General features: G+C 49.0%; 1 protein-coding gene across 2 annotated transcripts; it reads left to right on the top strand.

The window, feature by feature from the left end:
- The first annotated feature begins 9,837 nt into the window (after positions 1 to 9,837).
- Exosc2 (exosome component 2) lies at positions 9,838 to 21,749 on the top strand. 2 transcript variants are annotated; one of them, XM_038337357.2, is made up of 9 exons: positions 9,838 to 9,981; positions 11,309 to 11,410; positions 13,854 to 13,899; positions 14,016 to 14,105; positions 15,153 to 15,218; positions 15,951 to 16,019; positions 17,997 to 18,173; positions 19,943 to 20,071; positions 20,789 to 21,749. In XM_038337357.2, exons 1-9 carry the CDS (start codon positions 9,860 to 9,862, stop codon positions 20,867 to 20,869), a joined length of 882 nt encoding a protein of 293 aa, XP_038193285.1. In that variant the 5' UTR covers positions 9,838 to 9,859; the 3' UTR covers positions 20,870 to 21,749. The 2 variants fall into 2 exon arrangements, with proteins under 2 accessions (XP_038193285.1, XP_038193286.1); XM_038337358.2 differs by lacking the exons at positions 15,153 to 15,218; positions 15,951 to 16,019.
- The last annotated feature ends 9 nt before the right edge of the window (positions 21,750 to 21,758 follow it).

The raw sequence follows: 21,758 nt of genomic DNA on the forward strand, positions 1-21,758 counted from the left end.
GTTCCCAGGCTCCAGCTGCCGATGCCTCTCTTCACACTTCTCCGGATGTTGGCCATTTTTTCCTGGAACCCCTCCATCCACTCATCCCCACATTCCATGTCCATGGTTCCCTCACTTCAAGACTCACTCAAATGCCACCGCCATCCAGTGGGTCTCTCTGGGCCTCCCTCCCTGCTCCTTCTACTGTCTCTGAGCATCTCAGCACCCTGATTACTGGGATATCAAGGGACTCAGGTCTGGGGTCCCCCAGCACCTTGTGGCTGTCTATTGGATATGTTTATCTATTTATTCAGCAGATATCTATTGCTTTTCCCCTGCTGAGACCTGAGTTGCACAGAAGTGGAGATTCGGCTGCTTTCAAGATTTGGTCTCCGTACGGTTGCCTGGGGTCTGATCAGCCATCTTGGACCACAGTAACCAGTGGCCATGCCACATCCGGGGCATACAGATCGAAATGGCACGTACTGTTATCTGGTGCCACAGTGACATCTGCAGCTAGGGCTGCCCCTGGAGGCCATGTCTGAATCTGTGGTCCTACTGCAACCAGGATCTGGATCATGACTGTGGCTCTTGTTGCCATTAGACCATGAGGATTCCTAGGGTCTGAGCCACCACCTTGGGCCATGCTGGTGTCTAAGGGCTAGGCTATTGCTGGGGCCATGTCATTTGGGTGGCTTGCATTGCCACCTGGGACCATGCTAACATCTAGACCCATGTTGCTGCTGAGGACCATGTCTGGGTCCATCGTCCTACTGCAGCTGGGGTCTTTGTTGAAGTCCATGGCCCATGTGACCACCAGGAGCCACATGGAAGCCTGGGATCTGGGACACAACCTGTGGCCTTATTGGAAGGCAATGCTGCAGCAAGGGTCATACAGACCTGAGTGGCCTATGCTACCACTTGCATCCATGGTGCTGTCCAAACTCAGGCTGTTGCTGAGGGCTATGTCTGGGTCCATGGCCCCATAGCAACCAAAGTTTGTGTTGATGTCCATGGCTCCTGTTGCCATGAGGGCCATTCAGATTCCCAGAGTCAGGGCTACCACCTGGGTCATGTTGGTGTCTGAGGACTGCGCTGCTACCAGGGCCATGCTTGTCTTGGTGGTCTGCCCAGTCACCTGGGGCCATGATGATTTCCAGACCTGGGCTGCTACCGAGGACCATTTCTGGGTTGGTGGTCCTACCGCAGCGGGGTTCTGTGCTGAAATCTGTGGCTGATGTTGACCCCGAAGGTTGTGAGATTGCCTGGTGTCAGGTCAGTCACCTGAATCCATGTTAGTGACCTAGGCACATGCTGCAGCTGGGCCCATGCAGATATGAGTGGCCTGCGTTGCAACCTGATACCATGGTGACATCCAGGCCTGAGCTGCAGCTAAGGGCCATGTATGGGTCTGTGGCCCTACGGCAGCCAGGGTCTGTGTTGATATTTGAGGTTACCATGTTACCTGTTACCATGGAAGACTATGTCGATGCCTGAGATCTGGGGCCATGTTAGTGTCTGAGGGCCACACTGCCACTGGGGCTGTGCCAATCTGAGTGGCTCGTGCTGCCACCTGGGGCAATGGTGACATCCAGACCCAGCTGTTGCAGAGGACCATGTCTGGGTTCATGGTCCCGTAGCAGCTGTGGTCTGTGTTGCCACCAAAGGTTACATGGAAGCTTAGGGTTGGAGCCACGACCTGACGTTGGTGTCCGGGGGCAGTGCTGCCAACAGAGCCATCCTGACCTGAGTAGCCTGTGCTTCTACCTGGAGCCAGGATGTTGTCTGGGTCCAAACGCTGCTGAGGGCCATATCTGGGCCTATGGTCCTGTTGCAGCTGGGCTCTGTGTTGATGTTTGTGACCCATGTCACCTCAGGGGCCCATGGGAACCATGTGTGATGGAATCAGAGGGCTATGCTGAGCTGGCCTTGCCCTTTGCTGGCCCTGCCCTTTCTTGCTCCTTGCTAGACACTGCAGCAAGAGAGTTGGCCAAGACCCTCATGGGAAAGCTGTCCCCTGCCCCCAACCCCTTACTACAGGCAAAGAGAGTTGACCCTGATGGCTCGGGTGTAGGGGAGCTGGCTCTTCCTCTCCTAGCCTGAGGGGCACAGCCTAACCACCCCTCCCTGTGGCCTGAACTGACCAGCTCAACTACCACTCAGACCCACAGCTGGGCCTAAGGTTGGCCCATCCTGACATCTACCTCATCTAGGACCTGCTGGAGCTTGTAAAGGGAATGATCCTGTGAAACCTTCAGGATTCCATGATTCCAGGAGGCCTCAGAATATCTGAGTGGAGATTTGGCGAGCATCCGGTGATGATGGTGTACCAGAAACCAGAGGCCTTGAACCAGACCAATGACTCATTGCAATGAACATTTGTAAAACTGATTGGACAAAAGGGGGGTGTACCGTGTGGAACACCGAGGCTCCCAGTGCCACCAGGACAAATGAAGAGGTGTTGGAGAAGAAGGGAAAGATGGAAGAGCTAAGCAGGTTTTTTGTTGTTATTATTTTGTTCTGTTTTTGTTTTTGCTTGTTTGTTTGCATGTTGTTTTTTTTTTTTTTTTAATTTTCCCTTGAGGGGTGCTGTATGGTGAAGATATAGAGGGACTTGGGGGTGAGCAGAATTGGGATGCATGATGTGAAATTCCCAAAGATTCAATAAAAAATTATGCTAAACAAATTTAAAAAAAGAATTAACTTCAGCCAGGCATAGTGGCTCATGAAGACTTTAATCACAGCTCTCAGGAAGTAGAGGCAGGTGGATCTCTGAGTTCAAGGCCAGCCTGGTCTACAGAGTGAGTTCAAGGACAGTCAGGGCTACACAGAGAAACCCTGTCTCAACACCTCCCTCCCAAAAAGAGATTTGGGCTCAACCATAATCCAGCCACTACCACGGCTAAGAAAGGCCCTGGTGCTAGAGGTGTAATGGATGTCAATACTCCTTTGTAAGAGGCTCTGAAGTCTGTCCTTATGCACGATGCATAGTGGATGGTATACACGAAACAAGCTGCCAAAGCCTTAGACAAGCACCAAGCCCATCTTTGTGTGCTTGCATCCAATCGTGATAAGCCTCTGTTTGTCAAGTTAGTGGGGAACTCTGTGCTAAGTATCAAATCAGCTTAATTAAGGTTGACAACAACAAGAAACTAGCGGGATGGGTAGGCCTCTGTAAAACTGATAGAGAGGGGAAGCCACGTAAAGTGATTGGTTGTAGTTGTGTAGGGTTGTGACAAAGAATCTCAGGCCAAGGGTGTCATTGAAGGATGTCATTCAAATGCAAGAAGTGAGTAAGTAATATTTTTGTCCTGGGCTGGAGAGATGACGCTGCAGTTAAAAGCACTGGCTGCTCTTCCAGAGGTCCTGAGTTCAATTCCCAGCAATATATGGTGGCTCACAACTATCCATATTGAGATCTGGTGCCCTCTTCTGGCCTGCAGGCAGACATGCAAGCAGAATACTGCATACATGACAAATAAAGAAAATCTTTTTTTTTTTTTTTAAGATTTATTTATTATGTACACAGTGTTCAGCCTCCATGCCTGCAGGCCAGAGGAGGGCAACAGATCTCATTACAGATGGTTGTGAGCCACCATGTGGTTGCTGGGAATTGAGCTCAGGATCTCCAGAAGAGCAATCAGTGCTCTTAACCTCTGAGCCATCTCTCCAGCCCCAAGAAAATCTTTTTAAAAAATTAAAAAAAAATTTGTCTCAAAAACAAAACAAAGCAAGTATGTATTGAAGACTGTTCCAAGGGTTCCCAGCATTTGCTTTAATCAAGTATTGTAAGACATGAAAGTGTTGGCAGCCATGAAAATGACCATAAGAAGAAAGAAACAGGTATTGCTCACAGGTCTATAGAAATAGGAGATGAGACCACCTGGAGAAGCATTAGGGTCAGCCAGCAGACAGGGGGAGTTAGTGTGGCCAAGGGGCTTCCTGTATTTTGTTTGTTTGTTTTTTCAAGACAGGGTAATACTATGTAGCTCTGGCTGTCCTAAAATGCACAGAGATCTGCCTGCAAGATGTGCCTCACTATGCCAGGCTTTTTCCTCTAGTTTGCTCGTGTATAGGTACTCATGCATGTGAACTTGTATGTTTAGGTGTACATGCATATGTGTGCCAGCAGGGAAAGCGCCTGACCTGCATCTGGGACACATGTGTGCCAGTGAATGGAGTACCTGACCGGCATCTGGGACACATGTGTGCCAGTGGGGAGAGCACCTGGACTGCATCTGGGACACATGTGTGCCAGTAGGAGAGCACCTGACCTGCAACTGAGACACATGTGTGCCAGTGGATAGAGCACCTGGCCTGCAGGTGGGACGCATGTGTGCCAGTGGGGAGAGCACCTAGCCTACAGCTGGGATGCATGAGTGCCAGTGAATAGAGCACCTGGCCTTCAGCTGGGACACACATGTTCCAGTAGGAGAGCACCTGACCTGCAGCTAGGACACATGTGTGCCAGTAGATAGAGCACCTGGCCTGCAGCTGGAATGCATGTGTGCCACTGGATAGAGCACCTGGCCTGCAGCTGGGACACATGTGTGCGAGTGGGGAGAGTGCTTGTCTAATATCCCCAGCACTGAGCAGCACTGAGTGTGCTGGGCATCCTGTAATCCCAGTTGGGAAGTAGAGGTTGGAGAACCAGAAGTCCAAGGTTATGGATACATGAGACCCTGTCTTCAAGCAAACAGACAAACAACTACCAAACTGAGCCAATAAAAAAAAAAGTTCTGGGTTTTGGACCATTCTCAGAAGAAGTCTGTTTCTGATTAGGGAAGATTGCAACAAGCAAACAAGAAAATTCAGTGTCAGGAAATGAGACAGGATCGGTGTTAAAAGAGGACTGGGGGGTTTATCCAGGCGAGGCGGATGGGAGCACGGTCTCCAGGAGGATGGGAGCACGGTCTCCAGGAGGATGGGAGCACAGTCTGCAGGAGGATGGGAGCACAGTCTGCAGGAGGATGGGAGCACAGTCTCCAGGAGGATGGGAGCACAGTCTCCAGGAGGATATGCACGTGGGTGACAAGCACACCGTGTGAGAGGAGGGTCCATGCAGAACAAGCTCACATCAAATCATCTGGAGCTAACAATGGGTGGTGGCGTTCATGGAACCAAGGAAGGCCAAAGGGTCTGAGAATACAGAGGAGATGGAAGATAAGATACAAGGGGCTGAGCTGACACAGATGGATTTTATTGTTGGTGTCAAAGGAGGTTAAGCAGGAGGATGACTTAACTTGATCTGGGTTTTGTTTGTTTTTGTTTTCCGGTTTTGTTTTTTTTTTTTTTTTTTTTTTTTTTTTTTTTTTTTTTTTTTTTTTTTTTTTTGAGACAGGGTTTCTCTATGTAGCTCTGGCTGTTCTGGAACTCGCTCTGTAGACCATGCTGTCCTCAAACTCACAGAGATTCACCTACCTCTGCCTCCCAAGTGCTGGGATTAAAAATGTGTGCCATGAATGCCCAGTTGATCTGGTTTTTAAAAGCTCCTTTTGCTATTGTGTGTAGTTTGGGTAGTGTGTGCATGTGCACGTGTGTGTGTGTGTGTGTGTGTGTGTCTGTGTGTCTTTGTGTATGCTGGGAGTTGACTCTTGGCAAAATGCTTGCTGCATAAGCATGAAGACCTGAGTTCAGATCTCCAGCACCCACATAAGAAGAGGTGTGTGGTGGGAAGTTCCTGTAACTCCAGTGCTGTAGATGGAACTGACTGCACTGATGCGCTCCAAGTTGGCAGGATAGAAAGGCAGGGGAAACTGGGGACACTGGAGGGAAAAGAGCCTCTCCCATGGGAATCTGGTTGAAGCCTCTTGTCAACAGAGCAGGAAGAATTCCAGAACAGTAACATCTGTTTCAGACCTTCCTCCCTTCCCAGCTATAAACCTGCCGTTTTCTAGGACTCTCACCAGAAATTCCTTTTCCAGGGCAGGGTCATGCCCTCAGTCTGCTGTGTAATCCCAGTGGCTTCTGATTTCTCCTTAGCAGGTCATGATTCCATCCAAAGCGTCTTCGAAGCTATTCTAGAGTTTTACTTATCAAAATAGAGAAGAAAAGGAGAGAGATTTCCTAGCAACCATTTGACGTGTAACTTGAAAGCCACAAAAACGGTATACATGGCTAATGCCAAACAAACAAATCTTGATTCTGCCTGGAGGGGCTCATGCCCACACCTGGGTGGGTATGTCTTACTTTCTGAGCTCATCTCTTTCTCCTAACATAATCCTTGTGCTTAAAAGTCTTTATTAAAACGACTTAATCAAATCTTCATTTCTGTTCCACACTGAGTAGTTCTGAAATTATTTTCTGTGTCAAAGCTACAAACCCTTGCCTGGCCTAAGTCAAGCGTCCTGAAAGATTAAGGCAGTCCGCAGGCTGCTGAGGTGAGAGTGTAGCGCTCGGTCTGTCTCCTTACTGCTGTCTTAAAAAACCAAGTCAGGTGGAGAACAACAGAGGACAACACCTGAATCTGACCTGTGACCTCTGTGCAGATGTACCTGCACACATTCGTGCACACACAAACATCTAAACACAAACACACTAAATATGGCAGACCTGAGCTGCCGCTGAAATCGCAGACTCTGGACTGCACTTTTGCTGATGAGATGGAGGGCGCTGGCTGTGAGGCCTGACAGCAACGTGATCCCAGGACTGAGTGGCCGAGGGCGAGGACTTACTCCTGCAGGTCGTCCTGGGTGCATGCAAACACACACGAACGTAACTTGTTAGACAAATGCAAAATAAAATAAAAACAAAAACAAGTAAAGCTTACTTAGTCCGTATGCTTGATAAGCCCACAACGCCAGATGTGCGGTTGTTTTCAGGGGCCCACTGGACCCCTTGCTGTTGAAAGGGAAGGTGTGGAGAAGAGAGAGCAGCTGGCTGGAAATTTAATGTCTTGAACTCTAGTCCCAGCTCTAGCTTTGTTTTGGGGACTCAGTGTCCCCAGGCAATCATTAGAAATAGCATGACCTCTTCCTAGATGAACTGACTAAAGAGTAAGCAGCATGCTTGTGGGGGAGCACTCAGCTAGGACAGTGAGCACTCAGCTAAGGCAGTGAGCACTCATCTAGGGCCAGTGAGCACCCAGCTAGGGCCAGTGAGCACTCAGTTAGGGCAGTGAGCACTCAGCTAGGGCAGTGAGCACTCAGCACAGGGCAGTAAGCACTCAGCTAGTGCAGTGAGCACTCAGCTAGGGCAGTGAGCACTCAGCACAGGGCTAGTGAGCACTCAGCTAGGGTCAGTGAGAACTCAGCTAGGGCCAGTGAGCACTCAGCTAGGGCCAGTGAGCACTCAGCTAGGGCAGTGAGCACTCAGCTAAGGTCAGTGAGCACTCAGCTAGGGCCAGTGAGCACTGAGCACAGGGCCAGTGAGCACTCAGCACAGGGCAGTGAGCACTCAGCTAGGGTCAGTGAGAACTCAGCTAGGGTCAGTGAGCACTGAGCATAGGGCCAGTGAGAACTCAGCTAGGGGCAGTGAGCATTTAGCAGAGGATCAGAGAGCACTTGGGAGATGTTTGGTTAATGGTGAGGGCTCTGGGGACAAATGGGTAGCAGATAGAATTGCATGAGGCTTGCTGCCTTTGCGATGTGAATGCTAATCCTTCCTGGGCCTCAATTTCTGTCTCTGTAATTAGGTATCCATGATGTCATCTCATTGCCACAGTCTCTGTGCCTGTGAGCGCTATGACGAGGAGCAGAGGTAAGTCAATGTCTTTCCCTGAAGGATCAGTTGGACCAGTGTTTTGGTCTGGGGATGCTTCCCAAGGCCTTGCAGCTTGGGTTGGGATGTCTTAAAGGATACCATTGCCCTCTTATGGCCACAGCTAACTCAACAGCTGGACTCTAGCTGGCTCCCTCCAGGAGGGGGAGAAAAATGTAACTGGCTGCTGGGTGACTGTGTCATTGACTTCCTGGCAGGGTTGGCTTTCTTGATAAATGTAGTTGTGAGCATTGGTTAGGGTAAGAAATGCTGACCCTGTGGAGATTTATAAACAATTGGCCAGGTGGGTCTTCAGGAGAGAGGATCAGATTTAGTTTAATTTTCTTTAGGGTCCCCATTTGAGTGGAGAATTATGTTGCTGACTCTGTGAGGTTGAAAGTCAATGTGCTGAGGCGGCAGGGCATAGTGGTGCATGTTTTTAATCCCAGCAGAGGCAGAGGCAGAGGCGGGCAGCTCCCTGTGAGTTCAAGGCCAGCTTGGTTTAACAGCAAGTTTAGGCCAGGTAGGGCTACAAAGAGAGACTTTGTCTCAAAACAAACAAACAAACAAACAGAGACAAATTAAGTGAGCTTCAAAGCTGGCAGAGCCAGGGCAAAGGGGAATAGTGAATGGTGGGAAAAGGGCCCAGGGAAATGTCTCTGTTAAATAGGAGGCTCAGATAAAGCCACAGGAGACATAGGTCCTATCTTCCCACCACTACTGAACAGCATCCAAGAGCTCTCAGTCTGTGTAAGTATAAACACAGATCTCTGTGTTATGTGCACACACAGCCTCCCTAGCAAATGCACTTGCCTTGCCACATGTGGCTGGCTTTTACAACAGCCATCTCTCAAAAGAAACACTCTCATTCACTCAGAAGAGGTCCTTACTAAAGCAGTGAGAGCCACGGGGGCAATGGGCAAGGACCCAAACCAGCACCCACGGGGCAGCTCTGATACAGAATACAAGGTCCATTAGGAATAGTATTCAAAGGGCTCTACCTTCTGCACACATGATGGTTTCTGTAAATCCCGCCTCCAGTCCTGATCTTTAGCCTATAAAATACTAGATTAGCGTGGTTTAGAGTTAGATGGAAAAACTCAAGGCCGATTTCTCAATCTCTAGACTTGGCCAACAATAAATAGAATGATGAATATGGGATAGTTTGAGCAAAAACTCATAATACTACAGTTTGGCATGATGGGATGGTTCACACCTGTAATCCCAGCAAGTTCAAGGACATCCTGGGTTACACAGCCAGTTTGAGATCATCCTGAGCTAAGTGGGACCCTGTTTCAAACAACAACAGCAGCAGCAGCAGCAGCAGCAAACTAAACCTAGGGCTGGAGAGATGGTTCAGTGGTTAAGAGTACTGCTTGCATTTCAGAGGACCTAGTGTTGATTCCCAGCATCTACATGTTGTTCACAAACAGCTGTAACTACAGTTCTGGGGGGATCTGACACACTTTTTTGGCCTCTGTGGGCACTAGATACTCAAGTAGTACAAAGACATACATACAGACAAAACTCTTTTTAAAAAAATATTTATTTTTATTATGTATACAATATCCTGTCTGCGTGTATGCCTGCAGGCCAGAAGAGGGCACCAGACCTCAGTACAGATGGTTGTGAGCCACCATCTGGTTGCTGGGAATTGAACTCAGGACCTTTGGAAGAGCAGGCAATGCTCTTAACCTCTGAGCCATCTCTCCAGCCCCAGGCAAAACTCTTATACACATAAAACAACAAACCAATCAGAATCGAAAACAACCACCACCACCAACAAAAACACAACCTACTCAAACTTGCATAATCACAGCTTTTGGGAGGAGGAGGCAGGAAGATCAGTTCAGCAGGGTTATCTGCGACTACACAGAGTTTGAGGCCAGACATGCCACACACGCGGCGTGTATCTCAAAAACAAAAACAAACACAGCATTCCAACACCAAACCAAATCAACAGCACACTCCGTGACGACGTGAAAATTCATTATTCCACAGGCGCTACCTTGCCAATAGTAAATATGGCATCTCGGAGCCCTCCTCTCTCCCTCAGTTTAATAGTTGCCAATAGTCAACATGGCCGCCACATCATGCATTCCTATTGGTTGCTTCTCTGGAGGTGGGCGGGAGTTTTTGTGTCGAGAGTAGAGCTACGCCTGCGTAAGTCATTGGCGCCAAGATGGCGATGGAAATGAGGCTTCCAAAGGCTCGTAAACCTCTCAGTGAGAGCCTGGGCCGCGACTCTAAGAAACATTTGGTGGTACCAGGGGATACGATCACCACGGACACAGGATTCATGCGGTACGTGAGGATTTTGGGGGCCCAAGACCTCGGGAGGCGGATGCGTAGCTCTCTGCACGTGGTCTATTGCCCCGGAACCCAGGCCTCCTGTATCTAAGTTACCGAAGTATCTGGGACACATCCTAGCATCCACATTAGCCTCCTCCTTTCCGAGCCTTGTGCTTCTGACTCCCTTAATCTTGGGTGACCCTGTCTCAGCCCGAGTCCCTCCTTTGACGTATGGCACCCGAAACTTTTAGGTCCTCAGCCTGAAACAAGTTTTTGAGCCTTCGTTGGGAGGGAGAACTGGGGAGGGCTGGAAGCAGGACCTTCCTTACAGCACTTTGAAGGGACAGTGGGCATTGCTGGCTTGGTCACCTCAGCGAGAAGTGAAGCAGTGATTTGGGGGGCGGGTTGAGCCAACATACTGTGATAGATGCACCCAGTTGTACAGACTTAACACGTAAAGGCAGGCATCTTGTGGCAGTTTGGGCAGGCTGTGGAGCCGGACAGCTGCCGTCGTTGTTATCTTTAGCCATAGCACCTTGCTCAGGTCGGTATCCTGACCCTGAAGACAGCGGTGGCAACAGTAATCGGTAAGGTAGTGAGGGTTATGTGAACTGAAGAGCAGGGCAGAAAAGCAAAGTCCATCATTGTGTCACCACCAAAGGTGATTCTGTGTTCGGTAGCCAGGCTCTCCCTCTTGCGTTGCTCTGTCTCTGTGTCTCTGTTTGAGATAGGGTCTCACTATAATAACACTGGCTGTCCCGGACCACTGTGTATACCAATCTGGCCTGAAGCTCAGATCCCCCCGCTTCTGGCTCCCAAGTTCTGGGCTCAAAGATGTGGCTACCACTCCAGGTTCTTCCGTTTTTTGGTACAAATGAGGTTAAAGCGTTTATAGCATTGCCCCTAAGCTTAAGGTTATCGGCTGGTAGAACCCTTAGGATTCATTCCTTCGTACTTTCAACATAGCCTGTGTGGTCGGGGTACACGAGTGCAAACCTGTGCCCTGGTGGAGTTTACACTCTAGCAAGGAGATTTAAGCAGGCATGGCCACCAGAAAGCTGTAACTGCAGTGGCTGTGGGTCAGCAGGGTCGGAGGAGCAACTGGGCATAGGGCAGCTGAGGTAGCAGTGGGAGGAGGTTCCCTGCATTGCCTGGGATACTGGAGGTAGGTTGTTGGAAAGTGGCTGACCTCTTTAGGATGAAAGAGATGGTCCATGTGGCTCTCTGAGGAGCATGCATCGGGCTCAGGGTAGGAGGAGACTGTTAGGTTCTTCCAGATGGAAGAGGTCACCTCCAGTGTAACATGGCATCCTTTCTTTGTGCTCTTTTCCTTCAACAGGGGCCATGGGACATACATGGGGGAAGAGAAGCTCATTGCATCTGTGGCCGGCTCGGTGGAGAGAGTGAACAAGCTGATCTGTGTGAAAGCCTTGAAAACCAGGTGAGGACAGGTGTGGCTCTCTTTCTTGGAGCATCTGGGCTACACAGGCCTTTTCATCTCCCCCACAGTCCGCAGTCTGTCCTGTTAAAGGCTTGCTGTGTTGAATTCAGCTGTTTGTCATAGCTAGCTTCAACTGCCAACCTGACACAAAATCTAGAGCTAGCTGGTAAGCAGGAACCTAAACTGAAGAATTGACACCATCAGATTAGCCTGTGGGCATGTTTTATGGGAGAGTCCAGTCTGTCCCTGGGCTGGTGGGCCTGGGGTATGTAAGAATGCTGGTTGAGGGCTGGGTATCACGGCACGTGTCTTTCATTCCAGCACTTGGGGGAGGCAGAGGTAGGCAACTCTCTGTGAGTTCCAGGACAGCCAGGGCCATTCTGAGAGACCCTGTCTAAGAGATGGGAGTGGGGGAAGGATATGGATATGCTGGCTGAGCTTGAGCCTGAGCCTGAGCCTGGGAAGCAAGCCAGCGAGCAGCGTTCCTCCATGGCTCTGCTTCCGTTCTGCCCTCCAGGTTCCGGCTTTGGCATTCCCTGATGATGGAGTTTGGTTATAGTGTTGATCACAGCAACAGACAGCAAACTAGGACACCGTGAAAGGTAGCGAGAGCTTCGGAGGTTTCCTCATGTCACTCGACCCCTCTGCAGAGTGGAGAAAATAGCCACCTCAGGATTTTCATTAGAATTCAGTGACATGCTGCATGTAAAGTACTTAACACAGGGCCAAGTACCTAAGAGCAGTCCATAAAAGTTAGTCCAGAAGGGAAGCCAGTGTGGCTGGAACTGAGTGGTCAAAGAGGAGACCAGGGATTGAGCTGGACAGGTGGTCACCCTGCCTGGCAGTGATGGTGAGCGTTTGGGCTTCATGTTGTGTGACCTGGGAAGCCCTCGGAAGGGACTGGTCAGAAGTAAGCTGTGATCTGGCCTCCATCTTAATCAGCTTGCTGTAGCTGCTGTGGGGACGTTGGAGGGGACAGGGAGCTAGACTAGGGAACTGTACTTACCTAACAAAATAACAAAGTTGGGGGCTGGAGAGATGGCTCAGAGGTTAAGAGCACTGACTGCTCTTCCAGAGGTCCTGAGTTCAATTCCCAGCAACCACATGGTGGCTCACAGCCATCTATAATGAGATCTGATACCCTGTTCTGGCATGCAAGCATACATGGAAGGAATGTTGTTTACATAATAAATAAATAAATCTTAAAAAAAATAACAAAGTTACGGCAGCTCGGACAAGAGTAGCAGCACAGCACTGGGGAGCAGCGGCTAGTTCCTTGTGTATTTTGTTTTTGTGTTCTGAGTGTCTTTACGTGAAAGGGTGTTGGACTTTATTCTTTGGGGTTTTCTCTCTGTAGGAACGTTGCTCACTTACAGTAACTGATGTGTTAAGGATAGTTAGCAGAGGGGAGGCGGGTGGCAAGCACACTGACCTGGGGGTGAATGGAGAGAGCAGTTTGCTGTGGAAAAGGGGAAGCAGCTGCAGACAGTCTTCACTTTGGATTTGTTGCTTTTAGAAGTGTCCATGATGCTTTTAATCCCAGCATTCAAGGAGGCAGAAGCAGGCAGATCTCTAGGTTTGAGGCCAGCCTGGTCTACAGCGTGAGTTCCAGTCCAGGCTCCAATGCTACATAGATAAACCCTGTCTTGAAAAATAAAGCAAGCCGGGCGGTGGTGGCGCACGCCTTTAATCCCAGCACTCGGGAGGCAGAGGCAGGCGGATCTCTGTGAGTTCGAGGCCAGCCTGGTCTACAAGAGCTAGGTCCAGGACAGGCTCTAAAAAAGAGCTGCAGAGAAACCCTGTCTCGAAAAACCAAAAAAAAAAAAAAAGAAAAATAAAGCAAAACAAAACAAACAAAAAAACCAGAAGTGCTTATGAGCCAGTTGTGTGGCTACTGACATTGGATAGCTCCGTGACCCCACCCCCTAGGAGCTGGGAGTGTGGATGTGTCCTGTCCTTTCACCATTGAAACTCAGTGAGCTCACTGTCCATGAGGGCGCTGTGAGTGGAAAGAGACCTAGTCTAATGCCTGGGCTTTCGCAAAGAACACTTTCCCCTTGGGATCAGGGTGAGGGACCAGCAAAGTGCCGGCTCCAAGCAGGCAGCGGGGAGATGGCAGTTTGAGCTCCCATGGATGGTGACCTGTTTCAGTCTCCTTTCTCCTCCATTGCCCTATTCACAGGCAAGTACTCCTTGTTTTTAATTTGTCACATAATCAAAGTTAGGACTTCAATCTAAAGGAACTGTTTGCAATGAGCAATTTCTTTAAGGATAGCTAATGAAGTATACACAAATAGATTCGGAAGGCCCCAGGTCTAAACACTGTGGTTATACCTGTTTGCCATATATGCTTAATGAAGCCCTGACTGTTGACTCAGTCTCAGACAGTGCTTGGTCTGGTCAGTGCGCTGGTTACTAGGTAACCTTTTGCTTTCTCTTGCAGATACAATGGAGAAGTGGGAGACATTGTAGTGGGGAGAATCACAGAGGTAAAGTCACTGCTTTACAAAGTGAATCAGGCTGGAGGCTCAGGGATGGGACTGCCATTCTGTGAAGTGCTGAGTGAAAACTGCCCCTGAGATGCTGCCCTATGTTTTCCTTATAGGTTCAACAAAAGAGGTGGAAGGTGGAAACAAATTCCAGGCTGGATTCCATCTTGCTCCTCTCGTCCATGAACCTGCCTGGAGGGGAGCTGGTAAGTGCTTGCCTGCCCTGGCACTGTCCGGTTAGCTCTAGGGCTCTTTCTCCACCACAGAACTCTGCTTCCTCTGTTGCTGTTTGTCACAGAGTCGGCTCCTGAAGGGGAACATGGGCTTTTCTCCTGGCCTCCCAACATAGGCAGCAGCTAGTGTGTGGTAAAACCAGAAACACGTGCGGGGTGCACTCCCCAGACAGAGCTAGGGAGAGAGAGTCCTGTACCTTGGTGCTGATTTCCTGTCTTGTGCATTGGCATTGCACAGCGAAGATGTTCATGAAGGAATCGCCTCAGCTTCCTTTCTTTTATTTATTTTTATTTTTTTGCGGGGACGGAAGGTTAGGGTTGAAGCAGAGTTTCTCTGTATAGTCCTGACTGTATTGAAACTCACTATGTAGACCAGGCTGGCCTGGAACTTACAGAGATCTGCCTGCTTCTGCCTTTCTAGTGCTGAGATTAAAGGCGTGCGCCACTAAGCCCCGTTTGTGCTTAGTTTTCAGTAACTTGAATGACACTTGGTTATTCCAGACAGTGACAGCTTTTCGTCCATATCATGGTTCAGTTCCATCATATTTCAGAGAGGCTTCCTGAACTGGGTCCTATGGCGAGTCCAGGATAAAGGAGGCACAACTGGGTTCCTCGGAGAGCTTCTGGATGAGTGGAGGGTGGGAGATGACTGAGCCACGTGCTGGCAGGAGAGTGAGGAAACATGGAGAGTCGTCGTTTCACAGGAGGGTCCTGTGAGGTTGGGGGTGCTGAGGTGACGGGAGGATACGTGAGCAGACACGGCCTGATGGAAGTGTGGTGGGTGAGCGAGGAACCAGGCTCAGTGAGCTGGAGCGAGTCTGGGTGTTAGCCCAGGAGGGTCCCTCCTGGTAGAGCCAGCGTCATCTCCCTTGTTCTCCGGCAGCTCAAGAGCTCTTGTCGCAGTCCTTCACGTTAGGACACCATGGTGGGCGTCACAGGCCTCAAGCAAAAGGCGGCAGTGGAAAGACTCTTCCTGAGAGTGAGGCTTGTGTCATGTGCTCGTTTTCCTGTGTGTTTCAGAGGAGAAGATCTGCGGAGGATGAGCTGGCCATGAGAGGTTTCTTACAGGAAGGAGACCTCATCAGTGTATCCTGCCCTACAGGGCTGCAAGCATGACCAAAGGAACCTTGCAGGGGTCTGAGTTCTGGGTCCAGGTCTGAGTTCTGAGTTCAGGTCTCCAGGGCCCCGTGGCAGCTTTGATCTTTCTCTTTAGCTCAGAACAATACCCTGGGTGCAAGCTAGACAGACATAATTGTCTTTCCTTTGTTTTTAAGAAGGATAGCTCAGGCTGGCTCGAACTCACTGTATACCACAGGCTAGCCTCAAACATGGCATTGCTGTCTCTGCTTCCTGAATACTGAGATTTTAGACATAGACCATCATAAACCATCATTGCTGGCTTAGCCCCAAATTTCCTTTTTTATCTTAAAAAAATATTTTATTACATTTATTTGTTTATTTATGTGTGCAGTCACATCACTGCTATTTTGTGCATGTGAGGGTCAGAGGACAACTTGCAGGAGTTGATTGTCTTTTTCTTCCATGTGGGTCTGGGGTGGAACTCAGATTGTCAGGCTGGATGCCAAGTATCTTTACCCACTAAGCCATCTCCCCAGCCCTCAAGTTTTCTAAACAATATGAACAGTTAGCCCAGAGAATAGAAAAGATTGTATCAAGTTATTCTTGCCAACCAAGGGGAGAGGTGAGATCATAGTGCTGTCCCCTGGAGTCATGTAAGATAGGCAAGCTGGATGCAGGCAGTGACACGAGAGTGGGTTGGTCGCCAAGGCTACTGTTGTTCCTTCATCACCTGGGCAGGCGGAGGTCCAGGCAGTGTTCTCGGATGGAGCTGTTTCTCTGCACACAAGGAGCCTGAAATATGGAAAGGTAAGTCAGGCTAGGGAGGCTTTCAAGTCCAGTTCTGAATCCCCATAGCTCCCTGGCATGGCTGACCTAAAGACCTGGTCGTTAGCTGGGTCTGGTGTCATGGGCCTGTAATCCCAGCCCTCCGGAAGCTGAAGTAGAATTACAAATTGGAAACCAGACTGGACTCCATAGTGAGATAACCTCTCTGTACAACCCCCCATCTTAAAACAACAAAAAGCAACAACACAGAACCCAGTTGGTTAGGACTGAAGGCTGGCTGCTGGCTGTGCTGACAGAGTCTGGTGGGAGAGGGAGTTTCTGCTACCTATGGCAAGGCAAAGGGTGATTGATGTCCTAGTCCTTTTCCTCCTGACGAGCCTGTTCTGGTAGATCCCCCCTCGGATTGGGGCTGTGAGGCTCTGCTCCCTCTGGGAGATGCTCAACCTGGTATTGAAAGGCTGGCTGCATGTCTGCAGAACTATGTCAACATGGTGGGTATTACTGCTGGCGAAGATGGATTTCCCATCTGAGCCTCTAAATGAAATTTGCCTGCTTCTGTGAGGTTCCATTATTTTTATTTATTTATTTATTATGTATACAATATTCTGTCTGTGTGTATGCCTGCACGCCAGAAGAGGGCACCAGACCCCATTAGAGATGGTTGTGAGCCACCATGTGGTTGCTGGGAATCGAACTCAGGACCTTTGGAAGAGCAGGCAGTGCTCTTAACCTCTGAGCCATCTCTCCAGCCCCTGTGAGGTTCCATTATTGAGGTCATTTATTTTAAAGACAATATGCTTCCTAGGACACATTAGGGTGTAGTTACTTCTTGGCTTTTCATTTCTGAGAGGAACAAAAGAGCTTTGTCCTTTAATGAAATGGCAGCTGTCACCATGTTCTTGACCGTGTACGTGAAGTAGGAGGAGGTGTTGTGTGTGCTGACCTCCACAGCCTGTTACTATAAACACTTTGTGGTATGTGGACCTAGAGCTGACCAGTCAAAACCAGGCTTGGGTTTGCCAACCCAGTGAACCACCTCTCATGGGTGGCATGGGAATTTGAGGTTAAGATCCAAACTAGGGTCATGGAATGGACCCGTTATATGGCCAGCGGGAGGCTCCTCATTGGCTCTGCACAGCTGCTCTGGGTTAGAAGGCAAAGGGAAGTGACACAGTATTGATGGCCACTTTCTTTTAATTAAAATGTGCATGCTGCCAGGTGGTGGTGGCACACGCCTTTAATCCCAGCAGAGGCAGGCAGTCCTCTGTGAGTTCCGGGACAGTTTGGTCTACAGAGAGAGTTACAGGACAAGCTCTAGAGCAACAGAGAAACTCTCTTGAAAAACAAAAAAAAACCCAAAATAATAATAATAATAATAATAATAATAATAATAAAGTGCATGCCATGGTACTCGTGTGGAGGTCAGGATCAGAGTTGGTTCTCCTACTGTGTGGGTTCTGGGGATTGAACTCAGCTTGTCATGCTTGGCAGCAGGTGCCTTACCATTATCTCACCAGCCTGACTGCCACCGTCTCTGGAATGTGTAGCCAGGGGCCAGAAATGTGTTCTGCAAAGTGCATGCTCCGTGTGCACTGGGTGACAGGAAGGACAATGGTGGGGTGTGTTGGGATGTGTCTTCTCTAACCTTCTTTACATTCATCTCACTGTTTGTTTCTTGCTCTTTTTTTGTGGGGGAATGGGGTCTTACTAGGAAGCTCAGGTAGCCTGGCAGTAGTGAGCCTCTTACCTCAGCCTCTCAGATGCTGTGCTTCACTGCCTGGCTTCAGATCCATTTCCTTTTGCTGTTGCTGTTGTTGTTTTGTTTGTTTGTTTGTTTTGCCCTAAGACAGGGTTTCTCTGTGTAGCCCTGGCTGTCCTGGAACTTGCTGTGTAGACCAGGATGGCTTCAAACTCACAGAGATCCACCTTCCTCTGCCTCCCAAGTGCTGGGATTAAAGGCGTGTGCCACCATGTCTCTCTTATGGTCTGTCCCTCTAGCTAGGTCAGGGAGTTTTAGTCCAGGTCTCTCCTTCTCTGGTGAAACGACAGAAGACTCATTTCCATGACTTGCCATGTGGTGCTTCAGTGATTCTGGGTAACAATGGTTTCATCTGGATCTACCCTACACCCGAGCACAAAGATGAGGATGCTGGAGGCTTCATTGCAAACCTGGAGGTGAGTGAACATCATTGCAGCTGTTGGTTGAGTAGAATCTGTGGCAGGTAGAATCTGGTGTGTGTCTGTGTGTTTCTGTGTTTGTGTCTGTGTGTGTGTGTGTGTGTGTGTGTGTGTGTGTGTGTGTGTGAGAGAGAGAGAGAGAGAGAGAGAGAGAGAGAGAGAGAGAGAGAGAGAGAAGATTATATGCCATGACACATTGACACATGTAGAGGTCAGTGGGCAAGCTTCTGTTGATCCTTGACTTTCTCTTCCTTATTTGAGACAGTCTCTGCTAACTGGTCTATGAGCTTCTGAAGATTTTCTGATTGGTGTGGTAGGGTTACAGACTTTTGTGCTCTGTCCAGCTTCTATGGGATTTTGAGGGGTCTGTCTGCCAAGCCCTGCTGTGCCTTTGTGTCAGTAGTCTTGTGCTCATAATATCTAGGATGTGTTCTGATGTTGATGGCCTGTTTTGGAGCCGCTAGGTCTTTGATACCCAGCGTCGCCTCCCAAATTAGCACATAGAGGCTTAAATTACTTATAAATGCTCAACAAGTAGCTCAGTCTTATTATTAACTAGCTTTTACATTTTAAATTAATCCCATATTCTTTATTTACACTCTGCCATGTGGTGGTACCTTTTCTTCTTCTTCTTCTTCTTCTTCTTCTTCTTCTTCTTCTTCTTCTTCTTCTTCTTCTTCTTCTTCTTCTTCTTCTTCTTCTTCTTCTCCTCCTCCTCCTCCTCCTTCCCCCCTCCTCCTTCTCCTCCTTCCCCCCCTCCTCTCTTTCTTTCTTTCTTTCTTTCTTTCTTTCTTTCTTTCTTTCTTTCTTTCTTTCTTTCTTTCTTTCTTTCTTTCTTTCTTTCTTTTTTAAGACAGGGTTTCTCTGTAGTTTTGGCCTGTCCTGGAACTAGCTCTTGTAGACCAGGCTGGCCTTGAACTCACAGAGATCTGCCTGCCTCTGCCTCCCAAGTGCTGGGATTAAAGGCGTGCGCCACCACCACCTGGCGTGGTGGTACCTTTTCTTAGCACAGCATGCCCATCTTGCTCTCGGCATTTGCCTGGCATCTCTTGACTCCTCTCTTCCCTTTCCATCATCTTTTAATTTGGTTGCTCCACCTATACTTTCTGCCTGGCTACTAGCCAATCAGCATTTTAGTAAACCAATTTGAGTGACAAACCTTTACAGTGTACAAGAGGATTATTCCACAGCATTCGGAGAACTGCAGTGTTAGGTGATTTTATCATTGTAGAGCATTGCAGGTGTACTCCAAAGATGCTGCAGCTCTGAAGTGGTGGCTTCGAATGAGTCTAATGTAGAGAGTATTTGTGGGCACCTGATTGTCTTCTCTTCCCTGAAGAGATGACTCTGGCTGCCTTGCGCTTTGTTGGTGACGGCGGCAAAGTTGCAGGGTAATACCAGAGAGCCACTGAAGCAGCAGCAGAGGGCCAGGGGTGTGTGTGTGTGTGCGTGTGTGGCTCAGGTGGTAAAGTACTTACCTTGTAAGCATGAGGACCTGAGTTCAAACCCCAGAAGCCATGTAAAAATGTCAGAGGTGTTGGTGCACATCTAATCCCAGTGCTGTGGGGTGGGAGTGGGGCTAAGAAGCAGGCGGATCTCTGGGGCTTGCATGCCAGCCAGTGTACAAAAAAATTATCCCAACAGGGTGGCATGGAGTTCCATGGTGGAAACAAATGTGATTTCTCTCTTCTCTGGCTTCTGGGACTATTTGCTTATTTGGGTCCTATTTGTATTTCTTTTCCCTTCCCCTTTGTGTCTCTGTGTAGCCGGTAGCCCTTAGTGATCGAGAAGTGATCTCCCGGCTTCGGAACTGCGTAGTCTTGCTGGTAACTCAGAGAATGATGCTGTATGACACCAGCATCCTGTACTGCTACGAGGCCTCCCTTGCACATCAGGTACTCCAGCCAGACTCCCTTCCTGTGTGTGAGCTGTTTCTCTGTTTCTTCAGCATTCAACTTTCCTTCCCTTACCCTGTGGCCGGAACTAGCCAGGTACAACCTTAATGAGTTCCTGCCATGGTCCCCAAGAGACTTCCAGTACTGCTGTGGATCTGGCGTAGGATGGGTTTGTATCCTGCCATGGTCCCCGAGAGACTTCCAGTACTACTGTGGATGTGGTGTAGGATGGGTTTGTACGCAGGATTTCTTTACAGTAGCTTTCCCTACTTCATCTTGCCATATTCTTGATGTTTTTTTCAAGTCAAAAGAAAGATTTTTTTCTTGACTTAAAAAAAAAAATTACATGTATGGGTGTTTTGCCTGCATGTGTGTATGTCTGCACCACGTGCATGCCTAGTGCCCGCGGAGGCCAGAAGAGAGCATCAGATCCCCTGGAACTCAAGTAACTGTCAACTGCCATGTGGGTGCTGGGTACTGACCCAGAATTTTCTGAAAGAACAGCAAGTGCTCTTAACCACTGAGGTAACTCTCCAGCCCTTCAGCCATCTTCTGATGAGTGACTGAACAGGGCACCTTGCTGGCTTGCTCAGCTCTGATGGAGTGCAGGCTGCATCAGTGTATGGTAGCCAGGCTCCCTTACCTCGTTTAGTTGACTTGATGTTCTGCTTATGGTCATTTCTGAATGAACACATACTTTTTTCTGTTTTTCTTCAGATCAAAGATATCTTAAAGCCAGAAGTAATGGAGGAGATCATGCTCGAGACACGCCAGAGGCTTTTGGAACAGGAGGGATAAGGCCAGGTGCTAAAGGATGGGACTGTGCGCTTCTCTGGCGCAGCTTCTGGAAGGGAAGAGTCTGCTGTGTGATGGCTCTTGCCCCACATGTGGCCCAGGGAGGATCTGACAAAGACATTACTCACCTGCAGTGGTGCAGCAGAGCCGGGCCTCTTCTCTCCTGTTCTGACACAAAACCAGGGTGGAAGTGAATGGTGGCTTTGGATGCTTGGGTCCCTTTCAGAGCAAAGTGTCCCCCCTGATGATCTATCTTGGAGTAAATTGGAGAATCCATGTCTTCCAGTCACACCACACACACTCCATGAAAACGTGGTGGGCTGGGGATATAGCTCAGGTGGAGCACTTTCCTAACATGTCCCAGCCCTACTCCTACCCCAGACAAAAGAAAACCAAAGAGAAAGAGAAAGACATGCAGTGCCAGCGAGAGTGGTCTGTTTGACGCCCACTCTGTCTCTAATGCACAAGTGTGGTTGGAGAAGAGGAGGTAGAGTTAGGCCAGCAGTCAGTCAGAACAAAACGAGCCAGCAGCCTTTGTTGGAATCTGATTCCCACTGTGTCCTCTGGTGACAGGTTCAAGGGATCTGTATCCTCTACCAGGGCTTCCTACTCCTTGTATGTGAGCTGTTCCTGTTTTTCTAGCATCTTGGCTCCTTCAGCATGTCCACCAGCAGGAACTGGCCTGGAGGCCTTTCAAAGTGCCTGCGATATTCCCTGAGATATTGGCAGTTTTCTCTGTAGTGCCCGTCCTGCCTGAGGGTGGTTTGTAAGAAGCTGAGCCATTGCCAATAACTGAGAGAATGAGTGGTCTGGGCCCACAGTGTTTTTTATGCTCTAAAAAACAACACCACCAAAATAAACCAACGGAGTTGTGAAAAGCCAAGCCATTTCC

Source organism: Arvicola amphibius, chromosome 7 (genome assembly GCF_903992535.2).
Source record: "Arvicola amphibius chromosome 7, mArvAmp1.2, whole genome shotgun sequence".
Classification (NCBI taxonomy): Eukaryota; Metazoa; Chordata; class Mammalia; order Rodentia; family Cricetidae; genus Arvicola; species Arvicola amphibius.